The 21351-nt window shown below is 44.3% G+C and overlaps 1 protein-coding gene across 2 annotated transcripts in view; it reads right to left on the minus strand.

Annotated features, from left to right (window-relative positions):
* Tecta (tectorin alpha) overlaps nt 1-21351 on the minus strand; it is a 67951-nt gene that overhangs the window by 19332 nt on the left and 27268 nt on the right. For both annotated transcript variants that reach the window (XM_059267673.1, XM_059267672.1), the window contains exons 10-12: nt 18612-19213; nt 9485-10046; nt 3108-3307 (exon numbers count right to left, since the gene is read on the minus strand). In XM_059267673.1, coding sequence (XP_059123656.1) covers nt 3108-3307; nt 9485-10046; nt 18612-19213 — 1364 coding nt within the window. The remainder of the gene's footprint in view (nt 1-3107; nt 3308-9484; nt 10047-18611; nt 19214-21351) is intronic.

Consider the following 21351-nt stretch of genomic DNA (forward strand, 5'->3'; position numbering starts at 1 on the left):
ACAAAATCATTTAAATGCCCACAGCACAGTGTCTTCTCAACAGGAGGAGACATTGTTTTATATTCTTCCCCAGATGGGCAAGAATATGTAAACACAATTCTACTTGGTAGAGTTTATAGTCTGCATCTTGTACTTGCTCTAGATTGGGAATGTTGGGAAACAGTCATGGCCGTCCACGTGGGAGGACCACAATAAGTAGACCATGAGAGGTAGGGCCACTCAGTGCCCTTCAGGTGGAGCAATTCCTTGTCGTAAGAGCTAAGGACTAGAAGAGTTTGGATTCGGGAGCTTTTCAGACTTTGGCATAATCTCACGTATATGATGAGATATCTTGGGAATAGGACCCATTTTCAAACATGAAATTCATTCCTGTTTCATATATTCATTCTACATTTAGCTCGATAATTTAATACAATACTTTACATGTCTTGTGTCAAAGTTTCATAGTGCGCATTTTTTTACTTGTAGCATCAGGTCAGTGCTCAAAGGGCTTTATATTCTGTAGCACTTTGTATTTCAGATCTTTGGATTAGAGATGTGCAATTTATATCAATTCACCAGACAGAAAAGATGTCTTAAGGCACACAAAGGGGCCTATGATTCTGTCTGGCCACTCTTTTCTTCTTTGACTACAGATTTAACAATACCCTGAGACTGACAGATTGTGACTCAGATTCAAGGGTGAACAGAGGGCAAGCTCTTCCAACCAGTGTGTCACTCATCCTCCAAGTGAAGACATCAGAAGCCAGGTCCTTGCTCCCTCTAGATCTGTAACATATTCTGGGGCCCAGAAGCTTTACAGACTGACTCATTTCTTTTATCAGATTTATACAATAATTGAGTGGTTGGCCTGGCCTCTGTTTGATAAGAACACAGAAGGAAAAAATAGCCTGATGTTTGTGGATATGATCGGGGGTAAATAACTCATCCACAGAAGAACTTGATTGTGAAACCAGCATCAGAGGCAAGTGCCTGGCCCCATGCTGCTTTCTTTACCTTAATTAGACATGACAACGACAGCTGGGTGATTACCCTACATGCTAATGACTAGATGTGTTCTCTCTTCATTTCCAAAGAAATCTGCTGTATAAACAAGCCTCCAAGCTTGTTTGAATTGAGGCAAATGGATGTGGATTATTTGTTCTGTGACTTTGCCACTTTCCAGACATAAGCTGTTGTCAAAACCCACTGACTTTCTGATGAAAAACCAGATAATAATGTTTATAGAACTAATGGCTGCCAAGGGTTGTTATGAGACTTTCTGGGGGATTCTGAGTGTTCTGCGCACACCATTTCACTAACATGTCTGGATTTTTTTTTTTAATTTACAAAATATTTCTCAAGAGAATAAGAGCCACCACTATAACAACAGACACTGCCAGTCACTGAAGGACCGGATGCCGGGTACCAGGCTGGGCAACTAGCATGGGGCGTACAGACGACCCTATTGAGGAGTCTCTTTCAGCCACATTCCATTCATAGGGAAGCAGAAGGTCAGGGAAATGACACAGTTGGTTCACTGTCACTCCTCCAACAGTGAAACCGTCAGGGCCAAGCTCAAGTGCTGTTCCCTTCGGCCACACTGACTCTTAGGATCCCTGTGGAGGGGTGCATGACACAGCTTATAGACAGACCCATTTGGGCCATCTCCAGGCTAGGAGCAGAGTTTCTCCAAGTGTGCTCTTGGAGTCTGGAGCCTGGTTATAATCGCTTCCAGATTCGGAGAACACTGAAATGATTTTCTTCCAAACGTCCTGCCTCTTCTGTTCAAATGATCTTCCTAAGAGTTAACTTGGGCACTAGCTCTCCAGAGAAGCCCTCTTAATAATCCTACGATTCTATGTTACGTTCACCCTGTCTTTCTAATACAACCTCCAGATGTCTTTTCCAATGAAAATGAAATTGAGCATAATGCCTACATTTCTATTCTTTTATTTATTCCCCAAATAAAGGCAGCTCAGTCAATCTCAAATGAGTCAATGCGTCTTTACAGAAAGGAGACATTATTTATTTTTGCCTAGTTGAGTTCCAGTTCAGACACTTCAATTAGATTTCTGGCAAGCGCTCCCACCTTCATTTAAAATTGATCTGCTCTGCGGGGCATCATTTTTCACTTGTTGATATGTTATTTTGTAATTGTTCCCTTCTTTAAAGCACAATTTTTGTTTCTCTCCCGAATAGGTATTTTTAAGTCCCCTAAGTCAGTGAATACACTTCCTTGTTCTCTGAAGGCTACTCAAATAGTGGCTGGCACACAGCCAGTGAATGCTCTGTATGTGGGGTTAACGGTCTACTCACATTTAAATGAAGATTAGCAAAATCACCGACTGAAGACCTTCTCAAGACTCTTCTTAGCTTGGTGTTATGGAACATTAACTATTAGAGGGCTAGGGATGTGCCTCTGTGGTAGAACCCTCTCCCAACACGTTCAAGGACCTGGGTTCTATCCCCAGTACTGCCTCTTTCCCCAAATCTAAATAATAAAATGATTTAGCAAGCCAGTATGTTTTCTTGGGAAATGTGGAGGAGGGGCCTCTTCTTCATCAGCATTCTGTTTATGCACCCTGCTCCTATCCTAGGAATGGCAAAAGGTGGGATGAGGGCTGCAGGGAAGCAGGCCAGACTCAGCTTCCTAGGGATGATATCAGGATGACGAATGGCACCTGTGAGGGAGCTTCCATAGCCAGAGAGGGAAGGCCACTCCTCCCAGCCTCCAGCCCCATATTTTCTGCTTAAAAACATCCTTAACAGAGACAGCCACAAATGTCAGATTCACAGCCACTGTATTTCCAAACTAGAGTCCTGTCAGAAGCTTTCAGATGGAGATTTACAGGAAGGCAGTCAGAAAGGCATCAGAGAGAGGAGGAGGCCTTGCCCATGCAGAGGAGGCAGGAGGCGGGAGGTCTGGCTGCAATTCCAAATCTCACAGAGAGCATAGCCCTCCCCAGAATACTACTTAATGTCTCAGCTTCAGCTCACCTACCCTATAGTAAGCCCCACATTCATCATAACGGAGCAGGAAGCCAGGGCAGTTCTGGCTGTCCCCTTGGCCTTGGAGAGAAGCCAGCCTGGCGTGGAGAAAAAGGCCAACGGCCTCCTGCACCCACCTCGTAGTATTTGCCATCCGAGTAGCAGCCGCAGTTGTGGGGCAAGATGCAGCTCTTGCCATTGAGGACATAGCCGGCGTCACACTGGCAGCCTTCCACACAGTAGTGATTGCAGTCACTCTTCAGGCGGATGGCGGCACAGCGAGGCTGGCAGACACTCACACAGCTCTCATAATGGCTGTTGGGAGGGCAGGTGACCGCTGGAACAGAAGGGACTAGTCACAAGGAGCTGTAAATGGCTTTCTCACAGCCAGGTATGAGGCTTGCCGCTCTCCTTCATTCATACCCTTTGCTCACAAAAAGCCTCTGCCTAATCCCTCATATCCCTTAAATAACAGCCTGGTGTGCAGAGGAAGGGGCCGGAGTCTCCTCACAGAATCTTTGTCCTTTCTTCAGTGTTGGCTTTTGCAGCCTTTATTCCCTGCCACTGTAAAAACCCACCAGACACAACAAATCCCCACTTGGGCTAGAAAAGGCATGCACACCAGCCCCACCTCCCGGGCTTCATTCATATTGATCCTCTTATTCATATCCTGCTTACTCCAACTCCCTGTTCTTCAGACCCCACTTAGAGACTTGTGATGTAGTGCCCTCTTCCTATTATCAATGTCACTTAGCCTCACCTCAAAACCTCTAGGGAACTTTATGCTAAACTGGTGGCTTGTCAACAAGAGACTCCTGAACGACATGATGTCTGAAAATGTGTAGTTTGGTGTGTGTGTGTGTGTGTGTGTGTGTGTGTGTGTGTGTGTGTGTGTGTGCGTGTGTGCAAATTGACCTGAATAAGTTATGTTCTACCAGTTCTGAGATGCATTTATGGAAGGTAGGCAAAATACTGGTGAACAATATTGGGATCTGAATTTGTATGCTTAGAAGAGCACCGGGCATGGAGTGTTCAATAAGTATTAACCAATCATTAAAGCAAGTCTTGCTTGAAGGTTTTTATAAAAGCTGCTATCTTAATCAATGCACACTAAAAGCACAATAATCATTTCTGTGGAATCTTCTACTCTACACTATATGGACGCTTTGGGGGGTTATCCTTCATCTGGGGGTAAAGAGGCTCTTTTAGAGTGCATAGTCCTAAGAATTTTAACGCATGGGTATGTTTGCATAAGCGCTACCATAGTATGTTATTACATTTTCAAAAATGTTTAGTTCAAAAGATAATATCCTCATGTCATAGAAAACACGAACTGCCTAAGCGCAATAACTAACAAATTACAGTGGGTTCTTGCATAAATTGCCTATGCATACAGATGCATGTCCATGCATCTTATGCACAGCCTTCGTTTTTACATAAATGAGAGCATAATCTACAAACCTTGCCGCACATTGCTTTTTCATGACAATATTTCTTCCATTCAGTCTCGAATGACTGCCTTTACACAGTTTCAAGGTGTGTGCCTTTTATATGAATATCATTGTATGTGTACTTTTGCCCTCATAAGTTAGGCTGTAGAATAAGTTCCTAAAAATGGAATTTTTAAGCCAGGGGATAGCAACACCATTATTATTATTGTTGTTGTTGCTGCTGCTGTTACCACTACTGAAGTGCTGTAGATCAGCCCAGGCCTCATACATGCCAGGTCAGCTTTCTGCCATGGAACTGTGCCTCCAGCCCCTAGGTCTTTAGCAGATACCACCGAGCTGTCCTGTAAAGGAAGAGACTACACCAAGGAAAAACCAAGGAGATTTGGTCTCATGAGGTCTTGATGACTACAACCAAATTTTCTGATTTCTGGAAATGTGGAAAGAAAAAAAAAACTATTTCTGCTGCGTGTGCATTTAGTCTGCATTTCTTTGAGCCTTATTATCTTTCCATTTGTTTATAATCATTTTTCTGCCTCCTGAGAATTGCCTTTTCTCATCCATTACACACTGTGTTGTTGAAGTTTCTTCTTATTAAACTGTAAGTGCTCTTTATAAATTAAAAATGTGCTTTTGTGTGTCACATGTATTATAAAATATTTATCATTTGTCTCTGACTTTGCCTCTTTCAAAAAAATTTGCACTTTTTTAATTATTTTTTTTCCATGTAGAGAGGTAAAGATTTTATGAGGTCAAATTTATCTGGTTTTCCTTAGCAGCTTTGAGTGTGTGACTGGGAGAAAAAAACCCAAACTCCTTTGTTTCATTCTAGTACTTCATAATTCATTTTTTAAATGTTTAATCTTTATTCTCTCTGGACTGTATTTTGTACCCAGAAGTTAAGGAAAGACTGAACTCTTATATTTTCCCAGAGAGTTTTTCCATCCTCTCCATACTATTTATTAGATAAATCTTTCTTTCCTCAAGTTATGTGAAATCAGGCTTGCTCTATATTGATTCTATTGATTAGGTGATCAGGTCTTTTGCTGACATGCTCATCTTTTAGCCAGTTTGTCTTTCCATTGATGTGTTTGATTCTTGTTGTTAACTTGTTCTAGCTAACTTGTTCCTGTGAAAGTATTAACAGTGAGTATTAATTGATTAATAGAATATTAATGCTATTAATAAAAAGTATGAATAGCAAAATATGGCCATTGTCATATCCAAGAAGACACTTAACCCTCTCCATATTTAAGACCTTGGCTTCTTCCCTGGCATCCAAACAGCACTAAGAACATGGTGGGTGATCAATAGACAACTGACTGTCAAAATTAAATTTTCAAATTTCAAACACTGATTTATTGCTTCTCTACCCTCTAAATGTGCTTCTGGGAGCTGGAGAATGATGATGGGTCATGTGTATTGTGTTAAGAACATAACTCCTGTTGATGCCAGAAGACCTATTTAAAATTGAGCCTGGGTGGGTGGCAGGGTGCACAGATCCCTCTGAAAAGCAATGTAACAGAGTGGAATGGACAAGCTCTTTGGAATCAGACCAACCTGGCTCTGAACCCTGGTTCTATCATTAACAGGCAGGGTCACCTTGAGCAGGTTCCTTGTGTTCTCTGAACTCATTTTTGCCCCTACAAAATGCGGTTGCTGCTGCTGCTCTCTTACCAGGCAGCTGCTAAAACGAGATAGTTGAGAAGCTGCCAGTTCGTTCTTTCCTTTTCCTTCCCATGAGTAACAAGGTACTTGTACTTCCATGATTTTGATGGTGTCATTGACGGTGGTAATAGTTGTAGTAGCTATTCATTTTTAAAATTAATCAACAGGAATTTGTTAGATTTGCAGGGGAATAAGTAAAGCAAATCCTTAATGACTAGACTCTGATAAAGGGGAAACCCAAATCGATGATGCTAATCAATTTTGACTGATCATATGCCGAGTGCTTAGATGGGGGTCAGGGAGACAGCAGTTCCCAATGGCCAATAGGGCAACACTGTCTCTGTACACACTTTTCCACTTCCCCAAGTTACTTTCTTTATGGACACTGTATACATCTCAGTTTCCCCCTCTAGAAGAGGTCCACAAGTCCACACGCCACCTCTTGAACAGGGCGTGGAAAAGGGCAAGAGCTAAGGAGCTCTGTCTACTCAGCTACAATTTGCACCTCTTACTGTGTTCTCACCATCTCCTGCTCCACATCCCTCATGGAGCAACAAAATTAGCTCAACAGCTTCAGCTGATGGGATTTCAGGTGGGGTTAGTAATTAAGACAATTTATCTCCCATTTTCCCTCCAAGGCCATTTGTTCAACATGGGTAGAGAGGTTTTTCAATGCATTTACAAATAATGTAATTGAGTAATAAATTATTCCATTGATAGGAGCAGCCAATATTGTTGAGAAAAATTGGCATTTTACCTTGTTACCAATAAAGTGCATGTTGAATGGGCAATTTGGTTTAGCCCCCGCCCCCCAGCTTCTTTCCCCTGAAAGTACCATTCTTATACCTAACATGTGAATGATGAATTGAGTTAACTTTTAGAGGATTGATGACCCCAACTTCCCAGAGGTCAAAGTCACCTAAGATACAAAGGACTTTGCCAGGCCAGGCTTTCTGCTGAATATCTCAAATTAGAACAACTCAAATTGGGAAATTAAGCCACCTGCAACCCTGCCTTGTTCCCCATCTCACCTACACACCGTCTTCAAAAGGTACGTTCGTTATCTTGTTTTAGCTTCCTCGTTCTCGCCCATTCACAACCACCATCCTCACATCTGCTCTGTATTTTGCATCTTTACCCCTGTTTGAAAATGCTGAAATAGGAAAAGCTAAGCCACTCTGCACTGGGAACCATTCTCAGTCACTTGTTGAATGTGATGTGTCAGCCTGGGACAAGCTGGGGGCAGCTGGTCTATGGCAGAGATGGAATCTAAGGCTGAGAGACTGAGGCGGGCAGACTTGAGTCTCAATGCCATGAAAGTCTCCATGACTAGGTCAACCAATGCACACAGGAGGCAACCAGTGTTTGGACAGAACTTTGAAGAGGAAAGAGAACTGGATTACTGGTAGGGAGGACAGGAGGAAATGAAAAATCTTTTTCATATCACAAGTCAAACTCCATCACAGAGTAACTCTGTCCTGAGATGGAGGGTCATAAGGCTTCCTAACTCAATTCTTTCTCCTTCCCATGAGTGACAAAAGCTGAGGCCCATCAGCTGAGGATGAGTTCTTATTGATGTTAGCTCCTTTAATTTATTTCCTTATTCATCACAGCTAGACATGATGGCATTTGACATACATTATACCTGACTGTCCCCAGCCCCCACTGCCCAATCCATTTCAGCCATCCCAGAGCATCAGAACCAATATGTGAGGCTCCGGAGAAAGAGCTAGCTCCCTGTGACAGACCTCAAGGAAAAGCAGGCTGCAGCGACCCTTCCAAACTTGCTTTCTGATCCCATGCCATGCCAAGAGCCTGGTTTTCTGATTTAGATGAAGACAAGCACTCCAGTCCCACTATGCTGACTCCAGTGAATCCCCAGTAGCCCTGGCGATTGCCCTAGTCCCAGACCTTTTGTAGGCACAATTGTTTGATTGACAACACTAGAGGCTGATTTGTCTGGACAGTCATCCACAGACATCGTGTCCCCCACCTTCCTTGCTTGAGAACTGAACTTGGATGATATAGTCTTGGAATCTCTTCCCTCCCCTTCCTCCTCTCTCCATCTCTAACAGTTTCCATGAATCCAATGGCTGTGTATGGAATGCAGGCTGACTGATCATTAAACCCCAATAGCTCTGCATCCAAATGTCCCCCTTTCCAGGATGAAAATGAGAGTTTGTTCTCTGTGGAGCCTGCTGCACCCCTTATTTAGAGCTCTGAGCAACCAGCACTAATTTGAAGCCTTTTTATACAATCAGATCTTTTATACAAAAAAATGTGCTGTAGTTAATGAGACTATGATGAGAAAATAGTATATGGCAGGTTAACTGAAGACCCATGGTGGTTTCATCATCAACCTTTTCCTATGTGCACATGATGAATGCTGGCAAATATTCTAACTAACTCTTCTATAGTGTAGAGGCTGCTAGTGTAGCACATGGGTGTTGGGGTGAGAGGGTCAAATCCAACTTTGCCATTGAGACTATCTACCCTTAGTCAAGGAACTCAAATCCCGTGAGTTTCAATTTTGCTAATCGGGTTATTGAAAAGAATCAATGAGATAACACTGATAGAGTATTTTAGCAGTGGGGTTGACTCACAGAAAGTCATTAATAAAATACCACCACCTAGCATGTATTGTGTGCTGGGAGTCCAATGATCTGATTTGACCCTTCTGATGTTACTGTCAATAAGTGGTACAGGCAACATTATGGCTGCTCTTCAGAGAAGAAGCTGAGTACCAGAGAGGGGAAGTGAGTTGGTTACACTGATCCTTAAGGACCAATTTGAGGCTAGAATCCATGAACTCCATTCCCTTTTCTAGTGCTCTTAATATCTCACCACGCTCTACAGTCATGAAGTCATGACTATATTATTTATATATACACACACATATATATATATAATGAAGACTAATATATTATATTTATGCTATCATATATATGTATATATGTGTGTATATATATATATATATCAAACAGAAGAATATATAAGGAAGGTATGTAAGTTATCCATGCAATGATGGACCCACGAGGTTCTAGAGTAAATGAACAAGCTAGCCATCCAATTCTTCCCCCATTAGTCTCTGGGAAGCATTTTATTGTGTACTTGGAATTCAAATGCAGCATGTGGTGTTCTGTACTTTAGATACATGGTCTCATTCCATCCTGCAGGGCAAACTATCAGATTCATGGTGTTGACCCCTCTCTACAGAGAAAGAAAGGAAACTGTAGGAGGTTAGACCTTCTGTTTCAGATAATGGACTCTGTTACAAAGTGCATATTCTGAAGCCACTCTTTTCAATTTGTTCTTGCTTCTATGGAGTTGATAGACCAGCCTCCCATACCAATCAGAAATGAGGAGGAGCAAAAAAGAAAGAGAGAAGATGGACTCACTACAGGATGTGTAGTTCCTCCAGCCAGTCACTGCAATCCCTTGAGTCTGGCAGGTGCTGGCATAGTTTTGTAGCCAGCTGCAGGCTGTCTGCACAGCACCTCCATCAATACAGGAGTCAAACAGACAGTTTTTGTAGAAGAAGGTGGGGTTGACTTTGCTGTGACACTTGGCAAAGCCAGCATTCTGGTTGGGGATGAGGCCGCACAGCTGCTGTACTTTGGAAAAACCTTCAACTTTGGCACAGGATGGGCAGCGGTCCCCACAGCCCACCTGGCAGAAGGTGTCTCTCTTCACCCAGCTTTGCCCAAACTCATTGACACTCAGTGCAAGCAACCCCATGGGCATCTCCAGGTCATCATCAGGGTTACCATTGTAGCGTCCACACAGGCCATAGGTGCTGTTCTGCATGCTCCGGGGGACAGTGATAGACAGGAAGGTTTTCCAGTCATACACAACCTTCAGGCCAAAGTCAGTTTCCACCACCACGTGAAAGCCAAAAGAGAAAATGTTTATCTTCCCTTGTCCTAACTTCAGGGGCAGGTACAACCGCTCGTTGTTGACCTGTAGGAGACAGGGAAGAGAACAGAAAAGCACAGTTGGCCTGAAGATTCCTCTGTCCTCCTAGTCACCAGTTTCTTGAAGGACACATTCCACAGGGGGCTTGCCCAGGTAATTCATGGGCTTTGTAGAGTGTTGTTTATGCCAGTCAACTCTTATTACTAGGATTTGAACAGAACTTAAATGACTGTCCTTTGTACACTAACATACCTATTTATTTCAGTGCCTTCTGTTTGTTTATACAGCATTATTTTCCCCTAGGAGTTCAAACTGTTTTCTCTAAGGTAATGAGAGGGTAATAAAAATTCAATTAACGTTGAGAATAAAATACCAAAACCTAGAATTCCTGTGTTTCTATTTCTAGCTCTACTGTGGATTTATTTTAGGCAATCTCCAATTTATTAATTCCATTGGGATTTTTTTTTTTTTTTTGAGGATGATTGTTGGTTCCTCTGCCTGACACACCACTCACACATTAGCATCTCTCTCATCCTCAGACCTGCTCCCATGTTGCCTCTCCAATAAAGCAAGATTTTTCTGAGTCTAGGACCATGGTTTGTAGAATCACTCCCTTGCCTGGGCAAGCACAGCATGTTATTCTGGCTCTGGGTTTTTTTTTTTATTAAAAGACTATCTAAGATTCGAACAACATCTGGTGTCCAATTTGTGGGGAACGAATTCACGGAAAAGCTGCTTGCCTGTGGTCTTGTAGGCTCTGGCCTAGGCCCGAGCTACACGCGGCCGGAGTCTCCACCCCATGTGGGCCGGAGTCCCTAACCCGCTGGCTAAGTTTATGTTGCAGCCTCTCTGCAGCAAACTCCATAGGTTTTTGGGGGGCTCCCAAAACCGTAGGAGTCAGCCACTTTCTTGTGTTCCCTCATGCAGACGGCTGGCTCTTTGGCTTCTTCTCTCCTGGTGGGTTGTGGGCTCTCCCTGGATCCCCATCTTGGGCTGCTACCACACTAGGTAGCTGCCTTAAAACCCACTCAGGCTTCTACTGCTCTGCTTCTCTGATCTTTCAGCTTTCACCCTGAAATCTGGCTCTGGGTTTTTTATTAAAAGACCATCTAAGATTCAAACAACATGTTATATTTATAATTATATTCTTATATTCTCCTGTAGGTCAAACATACGCATATGACAACTAAGATATACATCACAACCTCCCCTTTGGTACAACTGGTTATAGGTGCTTCTTTCTTACCCGCAAGATTAGAAGCAACCTGAAGGCAGGAACCATTATGTCCACCTCTCTTTATGACTTCCTACAAACCTCACAGTTCAGTTTCCCAAATAACCAAGCACACCATCCTAGCCCATCATCTCCTATGACTCAAGAGTGAAGGTGTTTTCCTTGTCCTGGCTAAGATCCTCATACCAGTCACTGTGAGTGTGGTACAGTGATAACACAGATGTCCATGGTCTACACAAGGGCAACCCCTGGCCAATGAATGGCCCACACTGGTGACCATCTCCATGATGTAGGTCATTTTCAGAGTATCTAGTATCCCAGTATCTAATGCCAGTCTTTATCTCTTCCCCTAAGCTTTCCCTCACTTTCTTAAGAAGCCCCTTCTTGGGGCTTGTTTCTAATGAACCTTCTTCCCCCAAGACACCAAGGAGGTCCTTCCTTTATGCCCTTTCTCTAGGTCCATATTCACCCCTCAACACTCAGCTCAACTCTCTGCTTCTATGCATATTTTTCTAGGCAGAATCCAGTCATCTAACAAACATTAGTGTGGCAACTACTATCTACCAAGCATTGTGCTAGGCTGGGGCAAGGCATGAGCACCTTTTCCAGCAAGGCAAGGACTTGGACAGATGGTGAGACCGTCTGATAAAAGCAGCGACACAGGTACAGAGATGCATGGGCCTCACACTGATTCAGCCCAGGGGACAGAATCAGTGGAGTCTGCAGAAGATGATACTCACATGGAGTCTTAAAGGATGCATCAGGTGGATGAGGTGAGGAGGAATGACAGAAGATAAGGGAACTCCAAGGAAAGAGCATAACTCAAGCAAAAGCCCAGACCAGACAAAGCAGCTTCCTAACAATGAAAGGTGATCACACTTTAGTGCTGATGGAAAATCAAATGCAGCCTTGGAGGTAGAAGATGATCTGAAGACAGAGAGGCTGGAAGGACGGCCTCGTTTTTAGTGTCATGACAGAAAGCCTGACCTGTGGAGGTCACACTTTGGGTGAGGGGAGGATATCTACAATCTTAACAGGAGAATTTAAATAGAATAATGAGATCAGAAGTCAGATTACAAAATACACTGTATATAAAATAACAAGTAGGAGATCCAGAAAGAAAGAAGGCCCACAGAGGAGTTTGTTAGGAAGGGAGGAGGGATGGGAGAGAGCTGGAGGAGGGATGAGCTTTGGTGTAGGGTAAGCATGATTGTGGTTATCAGGAAAAGGCTGTGGAAAGTAAAGGCTGAAGACATGGGAGGAAGGGAAGAGGACAGGCAGGCTGCATCCATGGGGTTAGGGACACAGGAAGGAGAGATGTCTGCGTCTGGGCAGGGGGAGAATAAGAGACACGATTGATTCCTCAAGGATGGAGGGAGGACAAAGAGACAGAACACAGCTTGTTTTCCAACAGGAAGCCTAAAGGTAGAAGTAGGCGGGCCATGTGCAAACAAAAATGGCTGCCCAGCAGAACACCAGGGAAGGAGAGGCCACAGAAGCTCAGAGCCACCCTGAAGGCTCACACTCCTGGCCAGTGAGTACAGCTTGCTCTTCTGGTATTCTGGGTTCTTTCCTACCTGATGTCACACAGGAGACACCATCCCAGGGAGGCACGATAATGGGATTAAACCTTGTACATGTCACTGCCAAAGAGAACCTTGAAAGAAAGCATACCCTCCAACTCTAACAAGTTCAAGTCTCCCTGTCTCTGTTGCCCCATGATGCTACCTGTATCATAACCTACTACCTCGACTCTCTCTGGGAATAAGGAGTAGGAGACTAGGGACCTCAGGGAGAGGAGTTCAGATGGAAGGAAAGTAGGAAGCTGATATTGCCAAAGCGTTAGATGGGGGGAGATAAAGGCACCACAGAGGGCAAGTAGAAGGCACAAGGACAGCACTTACCACACATAAGCATCTCCATGTTCAGAGGGAACTGAATCCATCACCCCTGAAGATACCAACTCCAAGGATGCTAGAGACCCTTCTGTAAAATACTGACATTCTGTCATAGAACCTACACACATTGTCCACCAGGCCCATTCAACCACATGTACCCCAGTACAACTCAACACCAAATCATAGATTTACTTAAAGTGTTATGAATTGTTTTGTTGTTGTTGTAGGGGTGTGTGTGTGTGTGTGTGTGTGTGTGTGTGTGTGTGTGTGTGTGTAACTCAGGTATTAGCTGTGCAGATGATGATGCTTTGTGACAATATCAAAGAGATGGACACACCTGCATGACCATCCTCAAGTTACTTGTAAGATGTAGATGCCATGCTAACAATGCTGTACCACATAGTTTAGGGAAGAATGAAAAAAAAAAACTGCATATGCAGAATAGATACAAATATCATACCCACGGTTTATGATATCGGTTAAGCCTGTGGATGTGAAAACTACGGCAGGGAGCTCTCACTTTACTGGAGATGAGATCACATGTTATCATTTCAGTGATGGTTTCCCTCTGTAGATTTCATCCTCACACCACACACTCTGCCTTCTCTCTAGGTCTGCCCTGGTGCTCCCCTGACCCAGATGCTCTCAGCTCACTCTCTGCCTAGTAGACATAAACTCCTTCATGTTTAGATCTGGGTCACCTCTTCCAAGAAGCCTTCCCTGAAGCCCTAAAACTGACCTAGACAAATTCTGTTCTGTCTTGCGCCCTTTGCGCAGAACACTTTTGCATGCTTCATGATTATGCTGACATCGACTACTACCAGGTCCATTTCTCCTGCTAGGTTTCTTATGAGGGAAACCATTTTTAGTTATTTTTGCTGGTTTTTTTTTTCATTCTTAATGCCATTGTGTAACACATTCTTTGGCTGAGGAGATACTGCCTATATAATCATGAGGACCTGGATTTGAGTCCCAAGAACACACAGAAGGTTGAACACAATGGCACATGTCCTTAACACTGTATTCTGTGGGAAGATGAGAGGCATAGATAGGAGAATCTACAGATGCTTCCAGGCCAGCAGGCATGGTGAACTCAGTGATGAATGAGAAACACTATATCAGATAAGGTGGAATTTGAGGACCAGCATCCAATATGGTCCTATGACCTCCATGTGCATGCTGTGTGGAATTCACATGCTTATACTCAAACACATGAATGGGCATGCATACACACAGAGATTTTTTTAAATTAATTAATTAATTAATTTATTTATTTTGTTTTTCGAGACAGGGTTTCTCTGTGTAGTTTTGGTGCCTGTCCTGGATCTCACTCTGTAGACCAGGCTGGACTCAAACTCAAACTCACAGAGATCCACCTCACTCTGCCTCCCGAGTGCTGGGATTAAAGGCGTGCGCCACTGCTGCCTGGCTAAGTTTTCATTTCCTAGCACAGAGAAGCTTGTTGAACCAAATTGTATCAGAGTGAAGCTCCAAAGCCTAGTAAGAGGTTGAGAGGCTCCTCCACAGCCCTACCTGGTCTGTACAGAGCATGTTTGTTTTTAGTTTTATTTGGCCTTGTTGATTTTCTCATTTCCTGCAGCACAGTTCAGTGCACAAGAGGTCAGAATCATAGAAAAAAAAAATCTCATGTCCCAGGGAGTGATGTCGATGTCATCCTCCACTTCTAAGAGCACCGGAGGTGACCTGGGGCTCTGGGCTACAGTTGGTCTTGTACTTTATTTCACACTGTCATGATGACAGCCATTATTCTTCAGCTATGGTGACTAATAATAACATCATGGGAAAAACAAATGCAAATCACTGAATAAGCAGGTCCTGTAATGCATATTAATAATTCAAAGTAACTGCTAAATCTATCCCATGGGCTCCCAGAGTAAAAAGCCTTCAGTACTGCCTGAATTTGGCCTTCTTGTCAGGAGTTTGAAAGCTATGTACTCTGTTCCCAGCATGGCACTTAGAAAAAAGGGTCCTGGCCAGGAGTCTTCATGACTCCTTCATCTCCTCATCCTTGATGTTCTTTTCTCTCTAGTTGACCCTGTTGTGAGTGGAATTTTGTACCCCAGAAAGATAAACTGAGGCCTTAACTTGTGGTACCTGTGAATGTAGCCTAAATTGGGAAACATAGTCATCAAGAACATAACCAAGATGAGATGAGATCATGGTAGATTATGTGGACCCCACATCCAATGATGGCTGTCCTTCAAAAAAAAGGGAGATATGGATACTGATAAACAGGGTGCAGAGGGTCCTTATGGCTCTTATCCATGAGTGCATCTCATAAGACTGGGACAGGGCATATGCCTAGAAGGTGGGATGACTCTTTGTGGGGCTTAACCCAACGATGGAAGAGAAAGAAAGGTAGCACCCAAAGAGAATGGGGGAACTAGTTCCTCTGAAGGAGAGAAGAGGCATGAAGTGTTCATAAATGTGCTGGCTAGTGGTGTTTTGTTTGTTTATTCCTCTTGTCGGTTGTTCGGTTGTTTTGTCAACTTGACACAAGCTAGGATCATCTGGGAAGAAGGAACCTCAGCTGGAAAGAAGCCTCTGTCAGAGTGCCTGAGGGCAAGTCTGTGGGACTTTCTTCCTTCTCGGTTGATGTGGGAGGGCCCAGACCGCTGGAGGCAGTGCTGCCCCTGGACTTGTGGCCCTGAGTTATCTAAAACAAAGCAAGCTGAGCAAGCAGTGTTCCTCCAGGTTCCCTTTAGTTCCTGCCTTGCCTTCCTCTGATGACGAAAGCCAAACCAACCATTTCCCCCCCCCCCCCCCCCCCGAGTTGCTTTTGGTCATGGTGTTTATCACAGCAAAAGGAAGAAAATGAAGACAAGAAGAACCCAATGAGCTGTCTGTGCAAACAACTAGGAAGAGGTTAAAAAAGAAGCCTGTACGACCTCAGATATCTACACCTCATGCAAGACAGATAGAAGTGGGACATGTGGTAAAGCAGGTGGGCAAGGCTTATCATCAGGTAAGTATGTTTTAGAGGGGGAAAAAAATCCAACAACCTTGAAAGGCAAAGAACAGTGGAAGGCTAGTGAATATCAAGGAGATGATTAACTGTGAAAATGTATAAACCTTAGGGGAGAAATGTGTCAGGGAAGGTGAGAGGAGGAAAGGTCAAATGTGAGGTAATAGCACAGACAGCGGGAAAGATACCTGTGTTTTACCTCTGATGAAACAGAACGGGCAGAAGGTTTACAATGAGTAGCTTCAACTGTCAAGACATCTGCTGGAAATTTTGATCTCAAGGTTGTGGAAGTGGCTTAGTTGGTAAAGGGTTTATGCACAAACAAATTCCCAGAAGCTACATAAAAAGCCAGGCTTGGTGGCACGTGCCTGTAATCCCGGCACTGGGAGGAAGAGACCAGAGAATCCCAGAATCCTGTTGGCAAGCTAATCTAGCCAGTTAGTGAGAGGTCCAGTCTCAAAAAAAATAATTGGGGCTGGAGAGATGGCTCAATGGTTAAGAGCACTAGCTGCTCTTCCTGAGGACCCAGGTTCAATCCCCAGCACCCACATTGTGGCTCACAACTGTCTGTAACTTCTGTTTCTGGGGATCGGATCACCGTCTTCTCTTGGCCTCTGTGGGCACCAGGCACACATGTGGTGCACATACATACATACATACATACATACATACATACACACAGGCAAAATACCCTTGAAAAAATGAAAAAAAAATAATGTGGTGATAAAGGAAGAAACCTAATTTTGACCTCTGGCTTACAAATATAGATACACATACCACACATGGAGAGGTGTGGACACCTATATACATACATGAACATGAAATTAAAAGAAGAAAAGCAATCTAATATGGCTAAGAGACAAACAACTGGCATATTCCTCACTAGCCTCATTGGCCCATTTAATAGCTCATATTGCTAAAGAAATGACCAGCAGCAGAAGGAAACCCACAGGAACCTTAAAAGAAAAGGTCATGATGTCATCTCAATCATTCACTTGACAAGTGTCACAGTTGGGTCACAGTTCCAATCCAACCTGGGCTCAATAGTGAGACTCTTTGTCAAAAACATTCTAACTAACAACAAACTAAAGCTGCTGCCTTAGATGCCAAATGCTGTGGAAAAATCCTTTTCTACACTATGAACATGTGTTTCTCTCATTTGCTAATAAAAAGCTAATTGGCTGATAGGTAGGCAGGAAGAGATTGAGTGTGAGAGTCAGACTAGGAGAATTCTGGGAAGAGGAAGGGCAGAGTCAGAGAGTCACCAGCAAACACAGAGAAGCAAGATGAGAATGTCGTACTGAAAAGGTACATGGCTAAACATAGATAAGAATTATGGGTTAATTTAAATGTAAGAGTTAGTTAGTAGTAAGCCTGAGCCATTGACCCATCATTTATAAATAATATAAGCCTCTGTGTGGTAATTTGGGAAGTGGTTGCCAGGTATTTGGGAACAGGTGGTTTGGCCAGGAAATGTCTGCTTACACCAAGAAGTAAGATTACCCAATAAATGTAAAAAGAAGGCACTTCTAGAAGCTGTACCCTCTCTGTGTCAAAGCTAGGTGGACCCCCCAGGAGGAGGAAAAACTAAGAGGACCTCTTGGGTAATAGTAGCCCATTATGTTTAGCTTAGCTCACTTTATTCTGGCATTTAAAAAAGAAAGCCTACAAGATGTAAAGAAGTTCCATTGGAGATGATGGGTTATACCATAAACCTGTGAGGGGAAGATTCACCCCCCTAAATCAGTGCCTGGGAAACAGCCCCATAGTCTTCTGGCTAGCTGGCTGGTAGTCAGCATCAGGCCCAGATAACATAGTGGAGCAGGGAGGGTTGCTCTGCCATGGGGCTGCTGACTACAGGCTGTTCAAGGAGCTCACGGGACTCCTTGGCCCTACAGCTCCTGTCACCATGGTTAAAGAAGACTTCATGGACGAGAGGGTTGTGAGGCCCTGGTGAGTAAAGACAGCACAGAGAGCCCTCAAGTGCTCCAAATGTGAGCAAGCCTCTGGAACTCAGATGCTATGGCAGCCAACCGGGAGAATGGAAGAGGTCAGGGAGGCCAGACCACGCAGATGACAGGTTGATCTCAGAAAGTGGGGGTGACAAATGAGGACATTAGTGCCACTGAGAGAAGCATGGCCTGTGACAGGCATGCAGTTTCGTACAGATGAATGATAGCACTAGAAGGCCGTGGGATTGCCCAAGAGTGCAGAGTGGTTACCAATGCTAGATTTGAATCTAGACCTTTGCTCTTGATGCATCCTTCCATGTGCTAAGTTCTACTGCTAGGACTGCCTCTGCTTTCACTTTGCTGCCTATGACTTGGGCAATCCTTTGCTCTCTGACCCCCCTGCCCAAAGCCTCTCTATAACAGCACACTATGGATGCCTTTGGATGCTGGACTACCATGGCTCAGCAGCATCCAGTGGGACCAGGACGCTGTCTCCATAAGTGCCAAATCCATTGTGGAGGTTGGCCTTTTACTACTCACCAGCACAGTGTGCTTGTAAGCTCGGTGAATCACAATGCTGTAGCCAAACACGGTCACGTCCACTTGCTTCACCCACAAGGCCAGTGATGGGTCCCGATCCTCATTCTTGGCTGTTACAATGAACTTGGGGAAAGAGTCTGAGATAGATCTGCTTCCTGTGGTGCAGAGGATGAGAGGGCAACTGGTCTGGAAGTCAAAGGGGTAGCCATCAAAGGTGAGGTAGTGGCCATAGCCGGAGACGATACAGGAAGCATCGGTACGGGGCTGGCAGTAGTATAAGCCACTCTCTTCCATGCAGTATTCATCCTCTTTGCAGGGAATAGTCTCACAGTGGACACTGTTGTCTGTGCCATTGCAGTAGCAGAAGATCTGGCAGTCCTGGTCCACCCAGAAGGTCTCATTGGTGGCAAGCTGGTGCCCCTCAAAGCTGCAGCCGCACTCACTCCGAGTCACGCACTGGCTGCCCAGCAGGGCGTAGCCTTCATCACACTGGCATCCCTCTGAGCAGCTATCCACACAGATGGGGCCCAGGGCAAGGGTCTCACAGGTCTCTGTACACGTCATACACTCCTCAAAATGGCTGTTCTCTGGACATTCTAGAGCTGAGGTGGTCAAAGAAAAGGCAAGTTTGAGATATGAACAGTGGGTAGAGACAGATGTTGAGGTGTGCACATTTGTGTGACTACCTATGTGTGCAATCACGTGTGGGTTCACATTTGTGTGGGACAATGAGCTCAATGAAGCTGTATGATTGAATACTGTCATCCTCACTGGGTGATGGGGGGGTCAGAGGACGCTCACAGGCTCTGTTTGTGTATTTGATCTTCTATGTAGAAGATTCTTTGTCTACAAACCAGTACTGAACACCTGCTACATGTGGACCCTCTCCTGAGCCCTTTTGTGTGCCTCATCTCAACCACCTGGATTAAGACAAGTCTTTTTATCACTATTCTATAGGGGAGGATATGGGAGGCCAATGAGTTAACTTATCTACCTGATATGAACCAGGCAGCTGTTCAAAGAGATGTCTTGACTTAGATTATCTAAGGACAGTGTGTGAAGTACTACAAAAACACTTGCTTTATGGCCATAAGATCTCTCTCACTTCTGGCTTGTGCACATCTCTGAGCTCTAGTTTCTCTTTTGTTGTTGTTATTGTTCAACCATAGGCATATTTACCTGATAGGATTATTCTGAAGACTAATAATTTAATATGCTGAGTCCATAGTAGAGTATCAATAAACAGCACACTCCCCCACCTGGACCATCTTTCTCCTAAACATACAGCCTTGGCCTGATGTTTCTCTCTTTGTCTTTTATTTCTCTGTATCTGGCACCCTGTGGTCTCCTTCACCTCCCCACCATGCTCTGTATGCAGTGATCCCTCTGCCTCTCCTCACACTTCTCTTTGCCAGGATATCCCCTTGCAAGGCCAAATCTCATGACTCTTTCACACGTCTTCTCAAATCACACTTTCTCCCAGAAGCTTTCCTTGTCAGAACATCTCTGCCATAGATGAGCATGTTCTGTGAGGTTCTGGGTAAGCCTCCCACTTCTCCCCATGCCTTGGCTGGCGACAATTTGACAGGAGCAGGGACAGAATCCAAGAACACAGAAGAAATCTGCCTGTAAGTCTGTGTGGTCTAAAGATCTACAAAGGTCCCCACCCCTCTAGGAAAACAAGATCTTGCTCATAGAACTTTCTTTGGCTCTTAGACTTACAATCCTTCCTTGCCAGTGTCTTATAATCCAAGGACATGAAGGACACTACAGAGAAATAAATTGCATGGATATAATAGCTCTGCCCACGAGGACCAACTCAATCGTTCTGCACTGTGGACTGAAAGCCAATCTTTTTTTTTCCTCTAGGCTAAAGGACTCTCTCCATTTCCATTGACTACAATACCATACGGCTTTGGAGTTGAAGGCTAGTTCAACACTGATTATATATGTCTGGATAGAGGGATTTTCACACTTGTCTCTAAATTATGAATGCTATAGCACTGACTGCAGGTTTATGGGGAAAGCAAATAACATGACTTATTTAAATGGCTGTTGCTTATGACTTACTGTGTTGTCTGGATTTGTCTGAAAGTCTGGAACATAGAGACGTGGAGTAATAAAATTTTCCCCTGCCCCGGAAATCACTCTGGGAAATTACTAAATTGGGGGTCCGGCTCTGCCAACAAGAAGGCTGGTTAAAAATGTCCAAACACAGATAGCATGATAGTCTCTTTCCAAGTTCAAAGAAGATGCTGTTCCTTGTCTGTAGCTGTCACTCAATCCATTCTTTTTTTCAGGACCCAGTCATAACAAGCCCTCAATACTCAGACAGCTGGCTGATTGAGTGTGCATACTTTGGTCATTCTCAACAGATCCAAATGAGCCAACCTAGTGGATGGGCCCGGTGTAAGCCTGGCTCCCTTCCCAACGAAACTATGCTCCATGTGGTCACCTCTGCCCAAACCCCCCTTTAAAAGGTGCTTACACAAGCTGCCTCCACTCCATTGGCCTGGATGAGGCTTGGTGATGTGCCTTTCTCAAGAGCCCTCACAGCCAGGCCAGGCTAAACTGAGTGCCACCCAAATGTGCTCGGGACAGTACAAAACAACCCACAAGTACTCCCTTCCAGGCAGGGGCTAGTTGTCTAAAAGGATGACCTGGCAGTACATAGATCCAGGATGGGGGAACTTGGCAATTCCACACCATGTGTGAAATCCGGCCAGAAAGCTGAGTGTGA

Source organism: Peromyscus eremicus, chromosome 7 (assembly GCF_949786415.1).
Source record: "Peromyscus eremicus chromosome 7, PerEre_H2_v1, whole genome shotgun sequence".
NCBI classification, from domain to species: Eukaryota; Metazoa; Chordata; class Mammalia; order Rodentia; family Cricetidae; genus Peromyscus; species Peromyscus eremicus.